The sequence below is a fragment of the Hydractinia symbiolongicarpus genome, chromosome 9, assembly GCF_029227915.1.
Source record: "Hydractinia symbiolongicarpus strain clone_291-10 chromosome 9, HSymV2.1, whole genome shotgun sequence".
Taxonomy (NCBI): Eukaryota; Metazoa; Cnidaria; class Hydrozoa; order Anthoathecata; family Hydractiniidae; genus Hydractinia; species Hydractinia symbiolongicarpus.
The window spans coordinates 27,292,776-27,312,059 of record NC_079883.1 but is presented as its reverse complement, the minus strand read 5'-3'; the positions used below and the strand labels follow the sequence as shown (position 1 = coordinate 27,312,059).

The 19,284-nt window shown below is 34.0% G+C and overlaps 2 protein-coding genes across 2 annotated transcripts; one reads left to right on the top strand and one right to left on the bottom strand.

The window, feature by feature from the left end:
- Nucleotides 1-444: 444 nt before the first annotated feature.
- LOC130656859 (proteasome subunit alpha type-3-like) lies at nucleotides 445-9,202 on the bottom strand. The gene is made up of 12 exons (XM_057459800.1): nucleotides 9,051-9,202; nucleotides 5,804-5,886; nucleotides 5,582-5,705; nucleotides 5,443-5,475; nucleotides 3,136-3,204; nucleotides 2,850-2,923; nucleotides 2,434-2,506; nucleotides 2,265-2,330; nucleotides 2,108-2,154; nucleotides 1,493-1,560; nucleotides 706-770; nucleotides 445-618 (listed from the first exon to the last, which is right to left on the bottom strand). Exons 1-12 carry the CDS (start codon nucleotides 9,069-9,071, stop codon nucleotides 577-579), a joined length of 765 nt encoding a protein of 254 aa, XP_057315783.1. The 5' UTR covers nucleotides 9,072-9,202; the 3' UTR covers nucleotides 445-576.
- Nucleotides 9,203-9,234: 32 nt separating this feature from the next.
- On the top strand, nucleotides 9,235-18,798 carry LOC130656856 (MAPK/MAK/MRK overlapping kinase-like). Its single transcript, XM_057459798.1, has 14 exons — nucleotides 9,235-9,411; nucleotides 12,460-12,574; nucleotides 12,972-13,061; nucleotides 13,142-13,212; nucleotides 13,291-13,369; nucleotides 13,443-13,491; nucleotides 13,621-13,706; nucleotides 13,791-13,883; nucleotides 14,017-14,118; nucleotides 14,724-14,849; nucleotides 15,079-15,126; nucleotides 15,285-15,387; nucleotides 16,401-16,613; nucleotides 18,075-18,798. Exons 1-14 carry the CDS (start codon nucleotides 9,396-9,398, stop codon nucleotides 18,159-18,161), a joined length of 1,278 nt encoding a protein of 425 aa, XP_057315781.1. The 5' UTR covers nucleotides 9,235-9,395; the 3' UTR covers nucleotides 18,162-18,798.
- Nucleotides 18,799-19,284: the final 486 nt, after the last annotated feature.

Genomic DNA, 19,284 nt, shown 5'->3' with positions numbered 1-19,284 from the left:
AACAGAATGCAAAAATTCGCTTCAAGCTTCTGATGACGTCACAGAAAATGTGCTGATGCACTCCTTGCATTCCTTTTGTGACGTACTATAAGTGTGCCAAGTTTGATTCAATTTGAACAACCCTATGAAGCTTTATTGAGGGGGCGGAATCCCCCCCCGGATACTGAAGATACAGATATGTTTCGAAGATAAACATAACTACTTTGCATACCACTACTGCCTGGCAGGTAGTAACTTAATCCACGATTCCCAGAACTGGAAGACGCAGACAAACCCATTGCAGTACGTTCAGGAATGTTAGCAACGCATGTATCTTTTCCCCAAAGCTCTTTGAGATTAACCTTAAAAGTAAAAAATCGAGGTAAGTCTTGTATTAAAAATGAAATCAGAGGTAATTTCAGTTTCCACAGAGATGATAGGGAACGAGAGAGATAGAGAAAGAGAGACGTGATTTTAGTGTATTCTTTTTACATAGTTTTTATTACATCATACACAACTCTATCACAACATGGCTGGAGAATGCAAATGTCACTATCGAATACTCCGTAACATCACGTCACAAAAAAATGTCAAAAATTATAAATCTTCATCAGAATCGGAATCTTCTTCCATTGATTTCTGAAAAAATAATTAAAAAACAAAATCAGTCACACAACACTAAAAAAGTATTTGAAAGAATATTTGAAAAAACATTATTTGGTGTACCTTTGCTAATTCCTCAGCTTCTTTTGCTATATCTTTTGGTACCATCTGATGAAGCCCGTTTGAATCTGATAAACAAATTATAGATAAAAAGGAAAAGGTTTCCTTCGTAATCACCATGCTGGCTCTTCAACAAAATGGGTATAAGTGCCGTTACCACAGATGTTGGTCAACCCATGCCATGTGAGGTAAATTGGGGCAACAAAGTACGTGCTCTTAGTAGCCTAGTTGTAGGGGGAGGAAGGGGGGGGGTCACCACAAAAATCAATGCACCCTCGCCAATGCGACTGAGAATTTTTGATACAACTATAAAATGAACATTTAATAAAACGTCCACATTTCAACAAAAATCTTTAAAAACATCACAAGGAATACAAGGACGTATATAACACAAATTTAAATAAAAAGAATTGTATTTAAAGTATCTCTGATAACACAGTCCGAGTGACCACCCCCGGTTATGTTGACTCCCCTCTATTACAGCATAAGAATAAAAATATACACCTTCCCAACTATTAATAGAAATTGCCACCTTAAGCAAAGTTTAGCCTGAAAGAAAAGAAAAATTACACTAAGCGAATTGTTTCTTTTCATAGGAGTATTGCTAAATCGTTTTGAGCTGTACGTGATTACTTCCGTTAAAAGCATCAATTTTGTTTTATAAATGTTAAGTCACTGGCTGCACTATACGCTGCACATATCTACAAGCAAGGCGACTTAAAGAAATTACTACAAGGGAAGAGACTGAACAATAAACTTTAACATCATTTTTTTAGCACATACAACATACCTTCTCCGACCCAACTCAACTCTAATTCAAATGCTTTATCTTTTACTTCATCGTGTACGATATATACGCTAAACGTTAAAACAGCAATTAAAGGTAACATTATGAGAAGAAGATACATAAAAAAGGTCGAAAAGTTAAAAAAAAAAAGATTTTAAAGGACCTTTTCCAAAATTTAAAATTTTTCAAAGGGTATATTTATAAACTTTTTATAAAAATTAACAAACGGCGTGGCCATCCTGCTGAAACGTCACACAGTATGCTCGCTACCCGAAGTGTACCCCAGTTTGCCATCGTCTCTAAAACGTTCCCCGTTTGCCACAGTCTCTAAAACAGTCACCAAGTTTGCTATAGTATACAAAACGTCACCAAGTTAGCTATAGTCTCTAAAGCGTCTCCAAGTTAGCAATTGTCTCCAAAACGTCACCGAGTTAGCAATCGTCTCCAAAAACGTAATCCAGTTTGCCATGGTATCCAAAACGTCACGCAGTTAGCAATCGTCTTCAAAACGTCACCTAGTCTGCAATCCTCTCCAAAACATCACCCAGTCAACAATGGCCTCCAAAACGTCCCTTAGTTTGCCATCGACAAGATACAAATCATAATACCAACACTTACATTTTTGAGACTTCTTTAACAGCTTCTTTACATGTCATATTTTCGAGCTACGAAAGAAAATTAAGAAAAATTACAATTCGGTCTGTCATAGAAGAATTGACACCGTGTTTAGCAATTCCTACGATCTGGTTTAACAATATAACCAAATTTTATTAACCTTTAGTTTTTCTATTTCTGTTTTAGCGTTTTGTTTTGCTTTGCCAACCGCACAACCATGGTATCCCTAAATAAGATACAATTCAGTTAGTTAGATAACATTTACTCACGACGTGTTATACTAGTGATGAAACAAAACAAGAACAACAACAAAGAGAATTTAAGCTTACGTAAAAAACACCGGAGGGTTCAATCATGTAAAGTTCAGGTCCACTCATTTTATCATGCGAACTTAAAAACACACTAAAAGATAAAATAATACTGGTTGAGCAAATTCTGTTGAATTCTATATAAAACATAAATGCATCATAAGCTTAGATCACGTTTACTTCCACACACACAATCACATCTACTTTCAGAAAGCAAAAGAAACAAGCCCCAAGTGTTGCATGGTGTTCCGAAACTTTCAAGTTTAACAACGTTTCTTTCATAAAGTCCTTACACATATCAATGTATCTTAGTAAGTATATTAAAAGTCCACGCACAAAAATTATTAGCAGTATTTGCAATTTCTCGTAAACACTCCAACATTTCAAAAATAGAAAATGATCATATTTTACTAATTGTTTTACAGAAGAAAACTCACCTGGCACCAAAAGGACGATACGCGCTGTATAAAGTGTATGCATGTACGTAACCAGATACTTTATCTGCCAGGTACTAAAGAAATACCGATGGTAAACTTTCAAAAAGCATTTAGCATCATCACATTGCAGCTAGCATTTATTCTAACATAACGTTATTTATCATAGCGCAACCCAAGTTTATGCTTAGCTATATACTCTTATAATGCAAGCAATATTGTAGATTTTGTATTTTCTTGTCTTCAAGTATTACAATATGGTTAGCACCAAGAGATAAAAATATCTAACCTTCAGAGGAATAGGGGCTCCATAGACCGACCTATAGTATGCAGCCTCATCACGAGCAATACCAACAAGCTAAAAAAGTAAAATATTTATTAACCATTCCAAAAATCATTTTTACAAAATTTTCAAAAAAACACAACTGCTCAGACAAAACACTGTTTAGAACACCAAAACCTGCGCCTGATGATAACATTTATGATAGTCACATGACAATGAAAGTGCACAAAAAGATAATTTCTGCAGATCACAAGTTAGTGGAGAAATACAGTAGAATTGCTCAATTATTTTGTCATTTGGAGATTCAGTTTCCACAAAATTAAAATCTAAAAGAAGATTGCCTTGATGTTGAACTGCTAATGATGTTGAATTTACTACGTTAATAAAGTATAGACTATAGAAAGTCTTTCAGTTTCCTATTTTACATTCAATTTGTCTTGTTTTATGTAAAATATTGATACACATACCGAAAATCTTAACTCAAATAATTATATATCAATGATTCAATCCCCTCAACAAAAAATGACCTCAACCTGTATTAAAAATCCCCACCAAAATCCAGAAATATTTTTACCTCCCCCTGATCTATTAAGCGACCTAATTAAAAGAGACAGGTTAGTGTATGAATTGTGGTGCTTCACAAAAAGAGTTGAGACTTGTGACGCTTCATAAGAATAGGTTATGTGTCAACTGGAGGAGTGTTGTTATCTTGGCTTTTAATTGCTAAACATGCCTACTTTGTCTCATCATCACAGTGTTTTTTTTTTATCTAAAATACATTTTGGCTCTTCTTAATACTGTTTTTTTTTTCTGGGAACAAGCCTGTGTTGTATACTATTAAATCTGGAAACACTTCACTGTGTATAATCTCACCTTTGCAACGCTTAAGTATAAAATAAATATCAACACTTAACCTTCTCCAATACCACTGCACTCTTATGTATCCAATGCTTTACAAGTCTGACAAAACTTTTTAACTAATTCTTCCATCGAATCCGTTATGAAAACCAAATCATGTGAATACAAAAACTCCCATAGACAACCTGTTCTAAACTCCATTGAAAGCGCCTTTAAGGAAAACAAACAACAAAGGACAAGCACAGAACCCTGATGTACACCAACATTTACACTAACTTTATCACTAAGTGAATCGTTAATTCTAACACAACTTCTAGCATTGATATACATAGACCTTACCATCCTATATGCATCTAATTTTCTCATAGCCCACCAAATAACTTTATGTGTCACTCTATCAAAAGCTTTCGCTAAATCTACAAAGGCAAAATAGATATTCTTTTTTTTCCTAAATACATTTCCTGAAGCTGCCAGAGTAAATTGCATCTATCTATATCAATTTTTTCTTTTTTAATATTACTTGATCAACCAACTTCAACCCTCTATAGTTACCTCTTTCTATTGCATCATCCTTCAATTCACAATTACACTGGACTGTCAGTCACTCGGGATATCACCATCCTTTATCATCTGATTAGCGAGACTTGTAAAAAGCAGTACCATCATGCTTTTACACATTCTGCAACAACACTGATACTCCTGCAGTCTTCCCAATCTTCATTTTCCTAATAGCCTAAACTACCCATCTTGATCTGCATAGGTCATCATCAGGCAAATTCTCCCCATCTTAATCAAACTCAGTGTTAAGCAACCTCTGATATTAACTCTTCTTTTCTGCTACTCTGTGCTAGCCAAGACATCTTCATCGTTATGTACACACACTTTTCACCTACAACATCTTGATTGGCCTTCTTTATTTACTTTGCAATTTTAAAGAACTAAATTGCGCTGGTCTTCCCTTCTTAACACACCTGGAAATCTGTTTCTCACTCATTCTGATTTTGTCTTATACACTGCTGGAAGAGCACAACGCTTACCTTCTAAGTAAAAATCTAACTGCCACCTGACTTCCACTCCTTCCAAAGGTTCCTCTTTTCCTTTGTACACTGTTTAACCTCTTATTCCACCACCAGGTCTGTTTATGTCTCCGTGGTCTTTTTGTCCACCCATGAATGGTTCTTTTTAAAAAAATTGTACAGAGCAATTGAGATCTGATTTGACCAATTTGACCATCTGCTTTCAGGGCAAAAAGTTTTTTGCTTGGGGGCTTGAAATCAAGGGTGCATTTCTCAGTTTAGATTTTTTTCTCCTTCTTAGGAATTCCTTATCTTCAATAACTATGTCATATTGCAGGAAATTTATTTTATCTTTGATTTTATCTGTGATTTGGAGACTTAAGACATACTGAGTGTATGTTAAAAGGGGTAATCGTATTTAAAAACAATTTCCACATACCTGCCTGGCATCTGAAATCAAGCCTGCTACAGCCTATAATATTAACACACATTACATATAAATAAAAAGAACAAAAAAAAACCATTTAAATTTATAATCCAACTTCAAAGCTCCATTTTAAATAATTTAGATAATTTACCATTCCTATATGACGATCTATGGAGAATATTCTTTTCCCTGTGCCAGGTTCATACAATTTTGAAGTGATCAGTTTTTCCACACCAAATACAACACCATCTTTGCAACGAATAGCCACTGCAGTGCTAATAAAACAAAAACACATTGGAGCTTATAAAAGGATTTAAATAAATCATAAATAATTTTGTCGACAGAAGCGGAGGTTAAAAAATGTGTGAGTTACCTGCTATTTTCAACAGCTTTGTTTGCATATTCTACTTGAAATACGCGACCATCAGGGGAAAACTGATGAGCAGATAAATCATACTATAAAAAATACAGTAAGTTTATATACAAATTTTAAAGGGTAAAAAATGGACAATATCCAAATTGCTAATAAATCTTTTTTTAATTGGCATGTTTTTATATTGTATAGAAATATGGCATATATATTGTAAGAAATATGGCAATATTTATGTTCTGTCAAATAGTGTTTTTGTTCACCTTCTCATTATTTCCTGAGGAATTAGTCTAAGTTGGCTTTATGTGTTTCATTTTAAGGGTGTTATTTAGTCATCAGTTCAAGAAGTAAACTAAAAAATAACTAAAATAAGCAAAAGATAAATTCTTTTGACTATGACGAATATTATTTTAGGAATGATTTTCATTATCCATTTGTTAGCGTTGTAATGTTAAATATTCTTAGTTAGCTACCATTCAACTTTTCATAATTTAATTCACATTTATTATTGTTTGTTCAACTTTCCACTGTGCACTTCAATGGAACTTGCTCTTTATATGTTCCACATGGCAAACATTAGCCCCTGTGCTGTGTTCGGAGGTAAAAGATTTTTGAATTAAATTCCTATCTAATATCTTTGGCCATGGTGAAAGTGCTTTGTATACAATAGATTTATAGATTTTATTTTAGGATTCTAAATTATTTTCTCTATTGATACCAACCCTTAAGATCCACATGACTAACCACCATTTTGACTATTTTTCTTATGCCAGGGCTACTAATTTTTGAGTTCAGCATCTAATTTCAATTTCAAAACTACGACCATTTCCGGTTTCGGCTTGATAGTTGCTATGCAGATGCATCATTTAAGGTACACAAGGTTGTCTTGCTCACCCTAGGCATCTTTGTCTCAATTAACCAAATCAAAGCTTGTGTCATAACTTGAAGCAACTTTCTTGTTGTTGATTCTTTAGAGCAGGGGACTAAAGGTTTGGGTATAGTCTGACCATATTAGGTGGTTCTAAGTTAGCCAATCAACAATCTAGGGGCACCTTATAAATAGGAGAGAGTTACTCTGATTTAGTTTCTCACCAGTAGTAGCAATAACTTGCTACGTTGGAACGATAACGAATCTACAATCGAACTGGTTCATCGAGGCTACATAAAGTCGTCGAGCGTAAAGAGATGTCCAATTGCTTTAGCTACACGGCTTCCTCGATTGGCGCAGTTTGGCTTAGTACGACCAACAAGGTTTTAGTCCAGTGGAAGCAATTGGCACCTTTACTCAATCAATCATGTCAATGGGTTAAATATAACTGGTGGGGATGCTGGGCTGACCTGGGCAGCCAAAAAGTGTAGAGATGTGCGTGTACCACTGGAAGAGTATGGTGCATTTAGTACAGGCGTGGAGAGATGAACGACGGTGCCCCACGCGAGCAGGACAGATGACTGGGGAAATAACAGCAGGGGGAGGCGGCACTGACAGTCAGAGGTGGGGCACCAAGAGGCTAATAACAGGTGTGAAATGCATAAGAAGCTAGAGCTCAAAGAGAGTAGGTTCTTGTGAGGTATGATAGAGAAATGGAGGAGAGGAGCTCCGGATGTGATTGAGAGATTAGTTAAGCCAGAAAACACTACTAGGAGAAGTGCTCTGGATGTAGTGGAGAAAAGCGAACACTACTATGAGAAGAGCTCTGGATGTAGTGGAGAAGAGCGAATTGATTGGGAACACGCACGTGAGCTTGAGACAATATCTTCTCTTCAGCCTAGCATCCTCACACGATTCCGCCAAATTATCCTCAGTTTATTCTTACAAATTGAAATAAATTTTCTACTCCAAGTTTGTGTTTTTTTGGGAACTACAGCAATTAATACCACACTAATAATTAATATTATTATTTATTAAGATTGCATGTCCAGATTTATTAAGATGTGCGATTCATCACATGCGAACCCGAAATCTTACAAAATGACATGAGGGTGCCGATAAGCTGCATATGCCGTAAAAAGTGCAGCCGTGTTCTGGGCAAGTTCGGGAAAGTGCGGACGGTTTCAGGGGTCAACTGCCAATTGTATTTGAAAAGTCACCCGAACTCGCCCGTATATATGCGGGCGTTTGCAGCTTATCGGCACCCTCTTTAAATGAATTATATGGTCCTTTTGAAATGTTATAGTACAATATCATGATATCGGGAGGGGGTTTAGGCCTATCTGTAATTATGTAGAACAAGAAACATTAGGGGAGAGGGGATAAAGCAGCTTGCTGTTAAAATAAAAAATGTAGATGCAAACTTACAAAAATTACCTATACCAGAAAATATACCAGAAAAGTTTCACAGCATTTTTCTGACCTGAGCATAAAACAACATGGTCTGTGTAGGAATTAAATATCACATTCGCTGCTATATGTACTTTTCATCAGGTTAGCATGCCGTTAATGTGGAGTGAGTCATGAGTTTAATTTGCTTTTAACAGAAACGAAACATAATTGCTGATAGCCTGCAGGTTCGTAGGAGAAGGTAACATAAAACAGTTTTAAGAGGGTGCCAATAAGACTTTTCAAATAAAATTGGCGGTTGACCCCCAAAACCTCCCGCACTTTCCCGAACTCGCCCAGAACATTCCCGAAATGTAATTTCTGTCACAAACCATGCGGGTGATAGTTGGGAAGAAGGCGCTGGAAGAGAAAGGAGTTAATAAAGTTTACTTTATGAAAAACCATCAAAAGCAGTTCTTTCAATAACTTCGCTACCACATAGTAAGTTTATTTTAATTTTTATAGTTTTTTTGAATCATATTAAGGTCTGTTCTTTTTTCTCGGGCATTGCTCGCGCCTATGCAAGTTTTTTCGGGCGAATACTTGAATTTTTTTTCAAAACGCCAAACTGGCCCGAAAACGCCCGCATTCTTTAAGGCGTATGCGGCTTATCGGGCCCCTTGTTTCATTTACACTGTTGTGGGCTTTAAAAGTGAATTGATGTGTGCTTGCTTTAAACTGCTGTAAAAATGTTGTAAATAGTAGTAAAAAATACAGGTCAATAAGCGATTTTCCTTGACTCTCTTTTACTGGTGCAGAAACGTGTGTGGAAACAGGGTTAGGTTGCGCTCAGCTGAAAACGATCTTACTTTTGCCAATCGGAAAATCCCTAGAAATAATCCATCCTTCCCTAAAAATCTTGCCTTGATTTGTGGAATATCTGAGTAGACTTTTAGTGTTTCTTACTCCAGGATCTTACAACAAAATTCTTACCCCGGTACCTATAGAACTCATGTTTCAAATAGCAGCAACAGGTTTAGTCAGAGCTTTCTGTTATTTTTAATCAGCGTCTTGCTTTGCTGCGGTTGTCCTCTTTTTTGCTATTATGCTGAGTCAGGTTCTCGTTTTACGAACAAAGTAGATGTAAACAGCAAAAAAACGCAGAACTATTTAAGAGCGAAGAAGATTATCCATGGTTACCAGAAGCATGTCAGATTCGATTTGAAAAATGGAAGATAAACAAAAAAATTAAAGAGGAAAACTACGGAATAAATTGGGATGTAAATTATTTATAAACTGTTCTTATATACTAAAAACAAATGATCCTTAATCAGCTTGATGAATACTATGCAAAGTAAGTCAAATTAACTATCAAATCTGCCTTTCCAGTGACATGCAAAATGGTAAATGTTGTTTCTGCTCCCACAAATCTTCACATTAGATATATAGCTAGCAGTGTATAATAGATATAGATAGATGTACATATTTACATGCTAGCCTTACAGATTTAGAGGGATATACACTGTTTTTTATTTCAGGAAGAGGCCATAACTTAGATAAAAGTCCTAAGAGTGTTTAAATGCTCATATTTTGAGCACATATCTGACCCATTCAAATTATGGTTTGCACGCTCCACCAGACAACTTTTACCAGCATTCAATGACCCACACAGTGTGCTGCCCAATTTCCCTCCCATGGCTTGGGTTAACCCAGGGCTATGGTGACATTCACATACATACGAGGGTGCCGATAAGCCGCATATGCCGTAAAAAGTGCAGGCGTTTTAGGGCGAGTTCGGCGTTTTGAAAAAAATTCAAGTATTCGCCTGAAAAAACCCGCATAGGCCTGAACAATGCCCGAAAAACAAAAAAAATAGACACTAATATGATTCATAAAAACTATAAAAATTAAAATAAACTTACTATGTGGTAGCGAAGTTCTTAAAAGAACTGTTTTTGATGGTTTTTGATAAAGTTTACTTTATAAATAACTTATATATAAACTTTATTAACTCCTTTCTCTTCTAGCGCCTTCTTCCCAACTATCGTCCGCATGGTTTGTTACAAGGAATTGCATTTCGGGAATGTTCCGGGCGAGCTCGGGAAAGTGCGGGCGGTTTCGGGGGACAACCGCCAATTTTGTTCGAAAAGTCGCCTGAACTCGCCCGTATATATGTGGGCGTTTGCGGCTTATCAGCACCCTCTTACATACATGGCCATATTGAATTGCTGTCTAGGGAAATTGAGCCCTCTGCTGGTCTCCTGCACAAAGTACAAGAGTTATAATCACTAAGCATCTAATACATCTATATATACATCTTACAGAATGTTGTTATCTAAAACAAACAACTGATAGCTACTGATTTGACAACTTCTCTTGTTGCATAAGTTCAGTTTGACATTTATACACTTACCAGTAGAGAACTCATACAAAAGGATTTGAAAAAAATTGTTGGAAAAATATATGGTGTTACGGATCGTCTCAATATCGTTTGTATGTTTTTTTTTGTATTATTATACAAACGCTATGAACTACTTCATTTTGTTAAACGAATACCATCCAAAGTGCTTTGTTTAAAATAAAAAAAATGTAAACAAAGTTCATACAAACTTTTTTAAAACATGATACAAACTTAAACAAAGGTTTTTTAACATGCAAAAGAAATAATTTAAACTTTGATTGAGATAAATTGCTATACGAACTTGAAACAAACTGCAAAAGTACTGGCATAATTGCGCATAACTAAACAAAAAATTTTATGTGATATAATAGAAGACAAATCAGAATGACCCCTCCTACTATATGACCGATGGACTTTTGTTTGGCACAAATGTCTGTGAATATAGTGGTAAACCTTGGTGTGGAAATATTTGTAGGAGTGCTTAGTATCCTAATTGCAGCACCATGTTAAGTATAAATAAACCAAGGATAAACACAAACACATCTTCGATTAGCATCAGCTATATTTTATGTCTAGATTATACACACTAAGTATCGTGGAACAAATATGGTGTATCCTACAACTGGGGCTTGCCTATTATGAACAGAACAGGTACCCAGACCTGTAGGCCTATACCCTGAAGTATCAACAAGAAGAAATTGGTTTTAGCCTATAATAATGCATAAAGAAATCCTGACATAAATCATATTTACGATGGCAGTTCTAAAACTCATGTTAGTCATTTGAGATGAAAACCATATTCTTTCTGCATAGTATCCAAAAGTTCGAAACAATTATGTGCTAAAAACAAACTCAGGCCTCTCAATGAAAAAAAACAGTGCCCACAGGATAAAATGAGTACATTGATACAACTGTGTAAACCATCAGAAATGTACATATAATCTTTATTTATTTATGTGATTCAATTTTTTCCCCTTAATTACAATTTTAACACTCTCCAATTAACGCAACCCTGGAAAGTATTTTTTCTTTTCTTTTAAATGCTATTCTAATCTGTTTATATCTTCGCAATCACGTTGAGTATATTCAAATGATTAGCCTCTGGTAATAGAGCTGTACTCTAAACTTGCAGAAACATAGTAAAAACATTCTCATATTAGGTTGTAGGAGCATGCATATAGCTTTTTTTTTGCTAGCGCTGTATTGGTCATGTTATGCCTATAAACAAATAAGTACCAGAGCCAATAATGTTCCTTCTTCTTTTTAATAAAAAATCTAACTGTAAAAAAAAACTTGGTTAGGTTTAGGTAGCAGATTATGTTAGAGAATAAAGTACAGTGTTTATGTGGCTTTATTAAAATTCTCAATAATGTAAGCTTCAGCCATAATATCATTTTCTACGTCAGCATGGGTGCTTTCCTTTATATTGATAACCAAAAGATATAACAAAATAGAGATTCCTAGACCCATGCTTTTTCATATAAATTTGACTTTTTGCAGGGGGTAAACCTTAAAAAAAATGTCTAAAAACATTTAATTCTAAAATGAATTTATTTCATTTCAGGCAATTCACTCATTGGAATTATTTCTAAACTCCATTTTCTGTGTGTATACCTAGTATATATATAGATGAGTTGCAGGATGACATAATGTTGTTATTTGGGTCTATATCAAGAGATTGTAAACAAATACATACAGGCAAAACTATAAACAATAGACCACAATGATAAAAGAAATCAGACATGCTGATGCATGCAACTATTTCTTTTCACAAACAAAACAACTGTTTTATATACTGCCGTAAATTGTTATAAAAACAGTATTAAAATACACAGTACACTTACAGTATATAATTATATAAAATGTTGAACACTATACTGTAGTGTTGAGATAGTGAAGTATTTTTAGCATTCTCTCAAGGCTCCTTTTTATTTATTTAAAATTTGCAACATTACTAACGACTTCATCAATTGTTCTTACATTTTTGTTGATATTTTTCAGAGTATCGAATACTGGGTAAAAAAGGTGAAGGAACTTTCTCTGAAGTTTTGAAGTGTCAAAGCATTGAGAATGGACATTACTATGCATGCAAACGGATGAAACAACATTTTGACAGGTATGCTTTTTTACAAAAATAAATTATAGTTAATAGTCATGTATAGACAGAGTGTTTATTACTGACTTTCAGGTTTATGTGCAGTGTTAACAACATGCCTATTATTTAAAGCAAACTTTCAGCTGCGCAACGTTGGTCAACTTATCAAAATGTTTGGCATTTTACATATGCCATCAAAACACTCTTAAATAATTTTGTTTATGTATGTTATTGTACACCTTTTTCAAAAAAAGCCTATTTGTTACAAGTTAAAAACTAACTAGGTTAAGATTAGAAAGAAAAATTGCAACTGAACTCATAGCTAAATGTTTTATCTTAATCAGTAACGAAATTATAATCTCTTATATTTTACATTGAATAAGAGAATATATATAAAACCAGTCGTTTATGTTTTTAGTTTGGAGCAAGTTAATAATCTTCGAGAAATACAATGCATGAGGAGACTGAGTCCACATGCAAATGTGGTGGACCTTAAAGAAGTTATTTTGTAAGTATATTTTACTCTTTCTATTTTTATTGTTGCCCATTTGAATACAGATACATTAAAAATCACCTTGTTTATTTTAGTGACAAAAAGACTGGAACCCTAGCACTTATTATTGAACTATTAGATATGAACTTGTATGAAGTAATTAAAGGTACAATCAGTTTATGATGACGTCTTTTGAACCAATTTATTTATACAATCTTTTAAAATGTATATCTTCTTTGTTCAGGCAGAAGAAATTACCTAACTGAAACAAAATGCAAACAGTATACATATCAAACGCTGAAAGCTTTAGATCACATGCACCGGTATGTATTGTGTCAACGAACATTGACATTGTATTGTAATACTAGTCTTTGTGTTTCTTCTTTCCAATTTTAGAAATGGTATTTTCCACAGAGATATAAAACCAGAGAACATACTGCTGAAGGTTTGTAAACAATAAATATCCATTTATTTTATTGCTCTCCTCTCACAAACACAAGTATTGCACCTGCAACTAGTATCTATGGTTGTTGTATTTGTGCTCTACAAAAAATGTGGATTCTTTCTTTTGTAGAATGATGTAGTTAAACTGGCAGATTTTGGGTCTTGTCGTAGTGTGTATTCAAAACAACCATACACCGAATATATTTCTACACGATGGTGTGTTTTTTCGTTCTTGTAAATCCTGTATGGCATTGCATAGTGGCATATATTCTTGAAATGCGAATTCTATTTTATTGATAGGTATAGAGCACCAGAATGTCTACTTACTGATGGTTGGTATACATACAAGATGGATTTATGGTCTGTAGGTTGTGTATTTGCAGAAATAATGAGGTAAAGCATGGGTAGCTAATAAACTCTCACACATAGAGTTTACTTTTGCTAACTATTATGAGTTTTCTCTAACAAACAATTTTTAAGTGAACTTATTATATTTACACTTTGTTCCTATTTTTTCCAATTGCAGCTTGCGTCCATTATTTCCTGGTTCCAATGAGTTGGATCAAATAACAAGAATTCACAGTGTGTTGGGTACTCCTACGCCAGAACTCTTGAACAAATTCAAAAAGTAAATTATGCTTACATATATATTTATGATGAAATGATAGACAATTATTAGAAAGGATAAATTATTTTAACTGTCTAAAAACTTACAACTTTGTTGATATAGTTGTAAGGGCAGTGCATTTTTAGGGGCCGGTGCATTCAAGGGGCTGGTGCATTCTTAGGGGCTGGTGCATTTTTAGGGGGCCTGTGCATTTTTAGGGGACTTGTGCATTCTTAGCGGCCGTTCATATGGAAATATTTGTTTTCTTTAATGGAATGTTTAAACATGATGCATTTCCTCTTTTTGTTTATATGACATAGACAGGAAAACATTTCCCCAGGCAAGGACATATATCATGTCGTAAGAATCCATTGTTTATTTGTGAAAAATAATGCTGTTTATATGAAAAAATAAATTACTTAGATATTGGTAGGTCGTGGGTTGGGCTAAATTTCTTCTTGACTGAGCGGAATTAAATTCCTACAGTAGTTTTTTAACAACCTGGGTTTTCGCCATGAAAGCTTCCCCAGATAGCAAAAAATTATTTTGCTCTCTACTTTCTATTTAACAATGCTACAAACATAATAATCATCGCTTATAGCTGAATTGTTTTTACATCTTCTTAGATCTAAACATATGGACTTTAACTTTCCTGAAAAGAAAGGAAGTGGGCTGTCTTCTCAACTGCCCCATATTTCCAGAGATGCTTTAAAAATGGTAGCAATGATGTGCATATACGATCCCGAGGACAGGTGATAGAAACGTGATAGAAATGTTTTGTAGTTCTAAACCTTGGCGCAACTATTCTAATATTTTCATTTTTTACTTAAAAAATAAAAAAATAGTTCATTAATTCGAATGTTGGTTAATTCGAACATTCGGTATTTTGAACAAGATTTAATATTTTTCGAATTAGCAGCTTGTATTATGCATTTACTGTGGAATTAAATTTATTTATCCTATTTGCTTTTATGATTTCAGACCTTCAGCAAAACAAATCCTTCGTCAGTTGTATTTCAGACCATTAAGGTAAGTTGAAAAATTGCAACTGTGCATGCTTTCTCTGGTAAAACTCGACTTTTGGCAACTTCTAATTTTTAGGACATCACTCAAACATTGTATTTGAGATGGGTATATATATAACATGAACAACAAAAATCACATTTCATGTTTATTTTCTTTCAAAGGGATGCTGACAAACGGATTCGTGCTATGGAAAAAGTGACACATCTTTCAAATGATATATTTTCAAATTATGACGACTCCTCCATTACGACGCTAAGAAGTAAGGTAAGATATGAACATTAGTGTTGTTTGTGGTATTTATTATTTTGTTGTTGTTTTTGTTTGTTTATATTATTTTTTTTGGAAATGTTCAGTTAGGTTCATGTATGAAATATATAACTACTAGTCGTTAGCCCGTGGAAAATCCACGGGTTCGCCCGTCCTTTTTATACCGCATTGCGTGCTTCTCGCTATTGCGCAGCTAAGCTACCATTTTGCGTGACAGACAGACAGACAGACAGACAGACAGACAGACAGACAGACAGACAGACAGACAGACAGACAGACAGACAGACAGACAGACAGACAGACAGACAGACAGACGTATACGGGCATTATAATATAGATACTGATCATCCTAATTAAACGTGCATCTAAATTTAATTATTTAGTGTGAGCCTATTTTGAGAATAATTTTTAAGACACATAATTTTGTGTCTACTTCCAACATGGAAACTCGGAAGAAGAAAAAGCACTATTTTTCTTGTTTTACTAAAGTTTATAACATACAAAATATGCTAATTACAGTAAAACAAAACTATTTTGGTTTAACGTCGATCCGTCTAATCAGCAAAGTGAGAGTTTTAAGTTTCAATCTCAATCGCGACAAGATATTGTTAACTGGGTTGCTGAAGATATTAAATAGTTTTAAAACAGTCCAATATTCATATCTGACTGATTTTTATTTCGCGTTTGTGAATAATGATGATAAGTTCCTGAATGAACTCTGTGAAGACCAAATGATTAGACGAATAAGAAGAACTTCTGGAGAATGAGGATCATTTTTCATGTGTAGAATAGGCTGATAATGATAATGTAATTTATTGCTTAATTTTAAATGTTTTTATGTACTTTTCTCTTCGCCTTTTTCCTATATAAAAGTGTTATTTCTCATAATGCACAAGTTTGGATAATTAAGGTATTCTGTTGAAAAACGTGAGAACCTTTTTTTGGTGCTAAAATTAAGATTAAGATGTGTTATGTTTTGAAGTTTTCTATTTATGGCGTTCTATTTTCAGGAGCATGGTTTTCCAAAGAAAGTGAGCATGCATCATCATCTCATCGCTGCTCCAGTGACGAAGAACACATATCCAGACCATACGTACCGAACAACTTTACCTAAGATTCCTGTTGCAACGTATAGTGGTAACATCAATAATAACAAGACAGTAGGAAAATACCCTACCACCATGTTCCCTTCTTTGATGCAGAAAGAGCGGGAAAGAGTGAAGGTAATTTGTCTACTTCGTGAGGAATATAAATTTTTGTCATGATCGATATTACTCCGGTGGATCACTTAATGACAACTGCAAATTAAATATATTTATCTTAAACCTAAGATCGGGTTATTTCAGCCCGTAAATAAAGGCCATCGTTTTCTTGTTTTCATTTTAACGGAATAATATACTACGTTCAAGAACTGTGATTACTGGAAGGTTATGGTGGTAATGTTTTGAAAAATCCACAGAATAAATATTTTTGTTTGTTTGCAAAATATTAAATAAAAATATCATTATTTGAAATAATTACTTTCGTATAATTCAACATAAAAATAATATTGCATTAAACATTCGCGATATTGAATTCACAGTAATCTGACATTAACAGATAAATAATTGTCTGTTGGCAGTTAGCTCTTAAACGCAAGTATGACGTATTTTTAAGCTCGTACGCTAGCAATATCAGGGTGTCTGTATTGATGAGGGAAATTTAGGTTTTAACAGCCTGCAATCGTGAACAAGATTATTAAAACAAAGGCAATTGTCGTCTCTTCGTGATTTTTCAAAGACGGAAAAAAGTGTCAAATGGGCTGTAAAGTCGCTCAGTGGACCTTGAAAAAATCCAAATGCGCGGATGTAGAATACAAAAATAACCTATGTAATTACTTGTTACCGTAACTTCGAAATTGAATAACTTTTTTCAGTATATTTGACCAAGATTGTTGATTATTTTATGAAACAAAGAAACGTAAAGAAATGCACGTCCTTTCAAATTCTAGATTAAATTTCTGAAATCAAATTTGAAAAAATGAAATGATCCTATGCACTGGGTAAGTCTTTAATTGCAGGATTCAGGTACACCATCTACATGACTTTCTTAAAGTTAAAAAATATCAGAACAGTCGCCTTAGTTTTTTTAATTCTTGACATGGTATGTAAATACAGTATAATAACAATAACTCACACCCTCGTTGATGGAATCTTTTTGTAACAAACAGTTTTAAATCCTGTTTTAGCCTTTAAAAATATTTTCTTATAAAAACCACTCGATAACGCGAACTCAAACCAATTTAACGGCCCCGTAAATTAACTTGTATTCCAACAAATGAAACTGTTTTTGTTTTTTGCAATCGATATAAACCTTTTTCCCAAGTAAAGTTCAAAATAAAGAATGGCAGAGCATTTTCCATGAGTAAAATGCATTTTTGACACATTAATCGCCACGTAAAAATAATAATCTGTTTTTAAACAGGGTGGGCTTATATGCGGGGAAATGGGATAAGAAAAATGTCCGAATAACTTTAATATTTGGCAATTATTCTCTTAATTTTCTTCGTTCGAGTTGTTGGAAGTATAATGTATTACCACATTAAGAGTCCCGCTTGATAAAATCACAAACCTCCCATTGGATTGATCTTATTCCAGTTTTGTAGAAATTCCAAAGGTCTTAATATCAAACATTTTTATATTTAGGCTCAAAACGACACGACGAAGAGACTTGGTTATGCGGAGTATTCGTTTCCATCATTAAACAGGTTTCGACATGGTCACAGGCTTTAGTAGATTCGTTCTGGATTTCTAATTAGGGTGGTGAATGAATTCTTTGACGAGATTTGAAGTAAAGAGCTGCCGGAAGCCTTACTCCGAATAACATTCTGGGTGTTTCTATATTTACTTGGAGCACGTTAGTGTGTTAGTTTGTTACTGTTACCTACAAATAAATTTCAGAGTCCCAAAGACCCTCCAGTAGTTTTCAACAGTTTTATCCAATGTCGAGGTCACATCTTTTTTTTGGTAGGGGATATTGAAGTTAAGTAATGTTCACGTGAATTTATACAACGTGTAATTTTTTAAAAAGTTTGAATCAATTTAATAAAACAATAGATCTATATTTTATGGAATATTCTGTACATAGCTAATTTATTTTTGTAATTATGTGATTTATAACTTACAATATTCTCTTGTTAAACTTTTTGCGTGAAATAACTTTCGCAAAGGATCATTTCCATCATTTGTCGAGAGAATTAACTTTCCCAATATTTGAAATTAACGTAAATGTGTCATAAAAATCCACGAAGCTAATTGTTCAACATTTTTCAGCATATTTTAGGGAGTATATTTTCGCGAGTATATTTTCGCGATTAACTTTGTTTCACATTTTTTGTGGGCCTAACTTTCGCAACCGAAAATTTTTTTTTTAATAAACTATTTTTTGTTCACGGAAAACAAATTATTAGCCGAAAAAAATTTCTGGAAACACATTTTCAAATTCAATGATGTCATTATCTTTTCTTGAAAGTCACAATACCTAATTAATCCTAGAAAACAGGTTTAATGTGTAATTTTGTCAGTGATTTCTAGTTCGACTTCTCAACGCCAGATAGGGTAAAGGAAGGTTGGAAAATATTGTATGCTAAAGTTTTTCTGCAGAAACCTTGTTCTTTTGCCTCAAGTTATTCTTTGCGGATATTAACTGCCTTAATGGAATAAATATTTGCGAATTGAATTTCTGGATTTTTTTCATTGTCGCCACTCGCGAAAATAAATTGCGAATTTTTGTCAAATCTGTCATTAGCGAAATTAAATTTTCACGAAATTCATTTTTTTAAAACGTTAGTAAAATTTGGGATGAGTTATCCTTCTTTTGAATGGCTTCTTCAAATCTAAGTAATTGAACATTCGC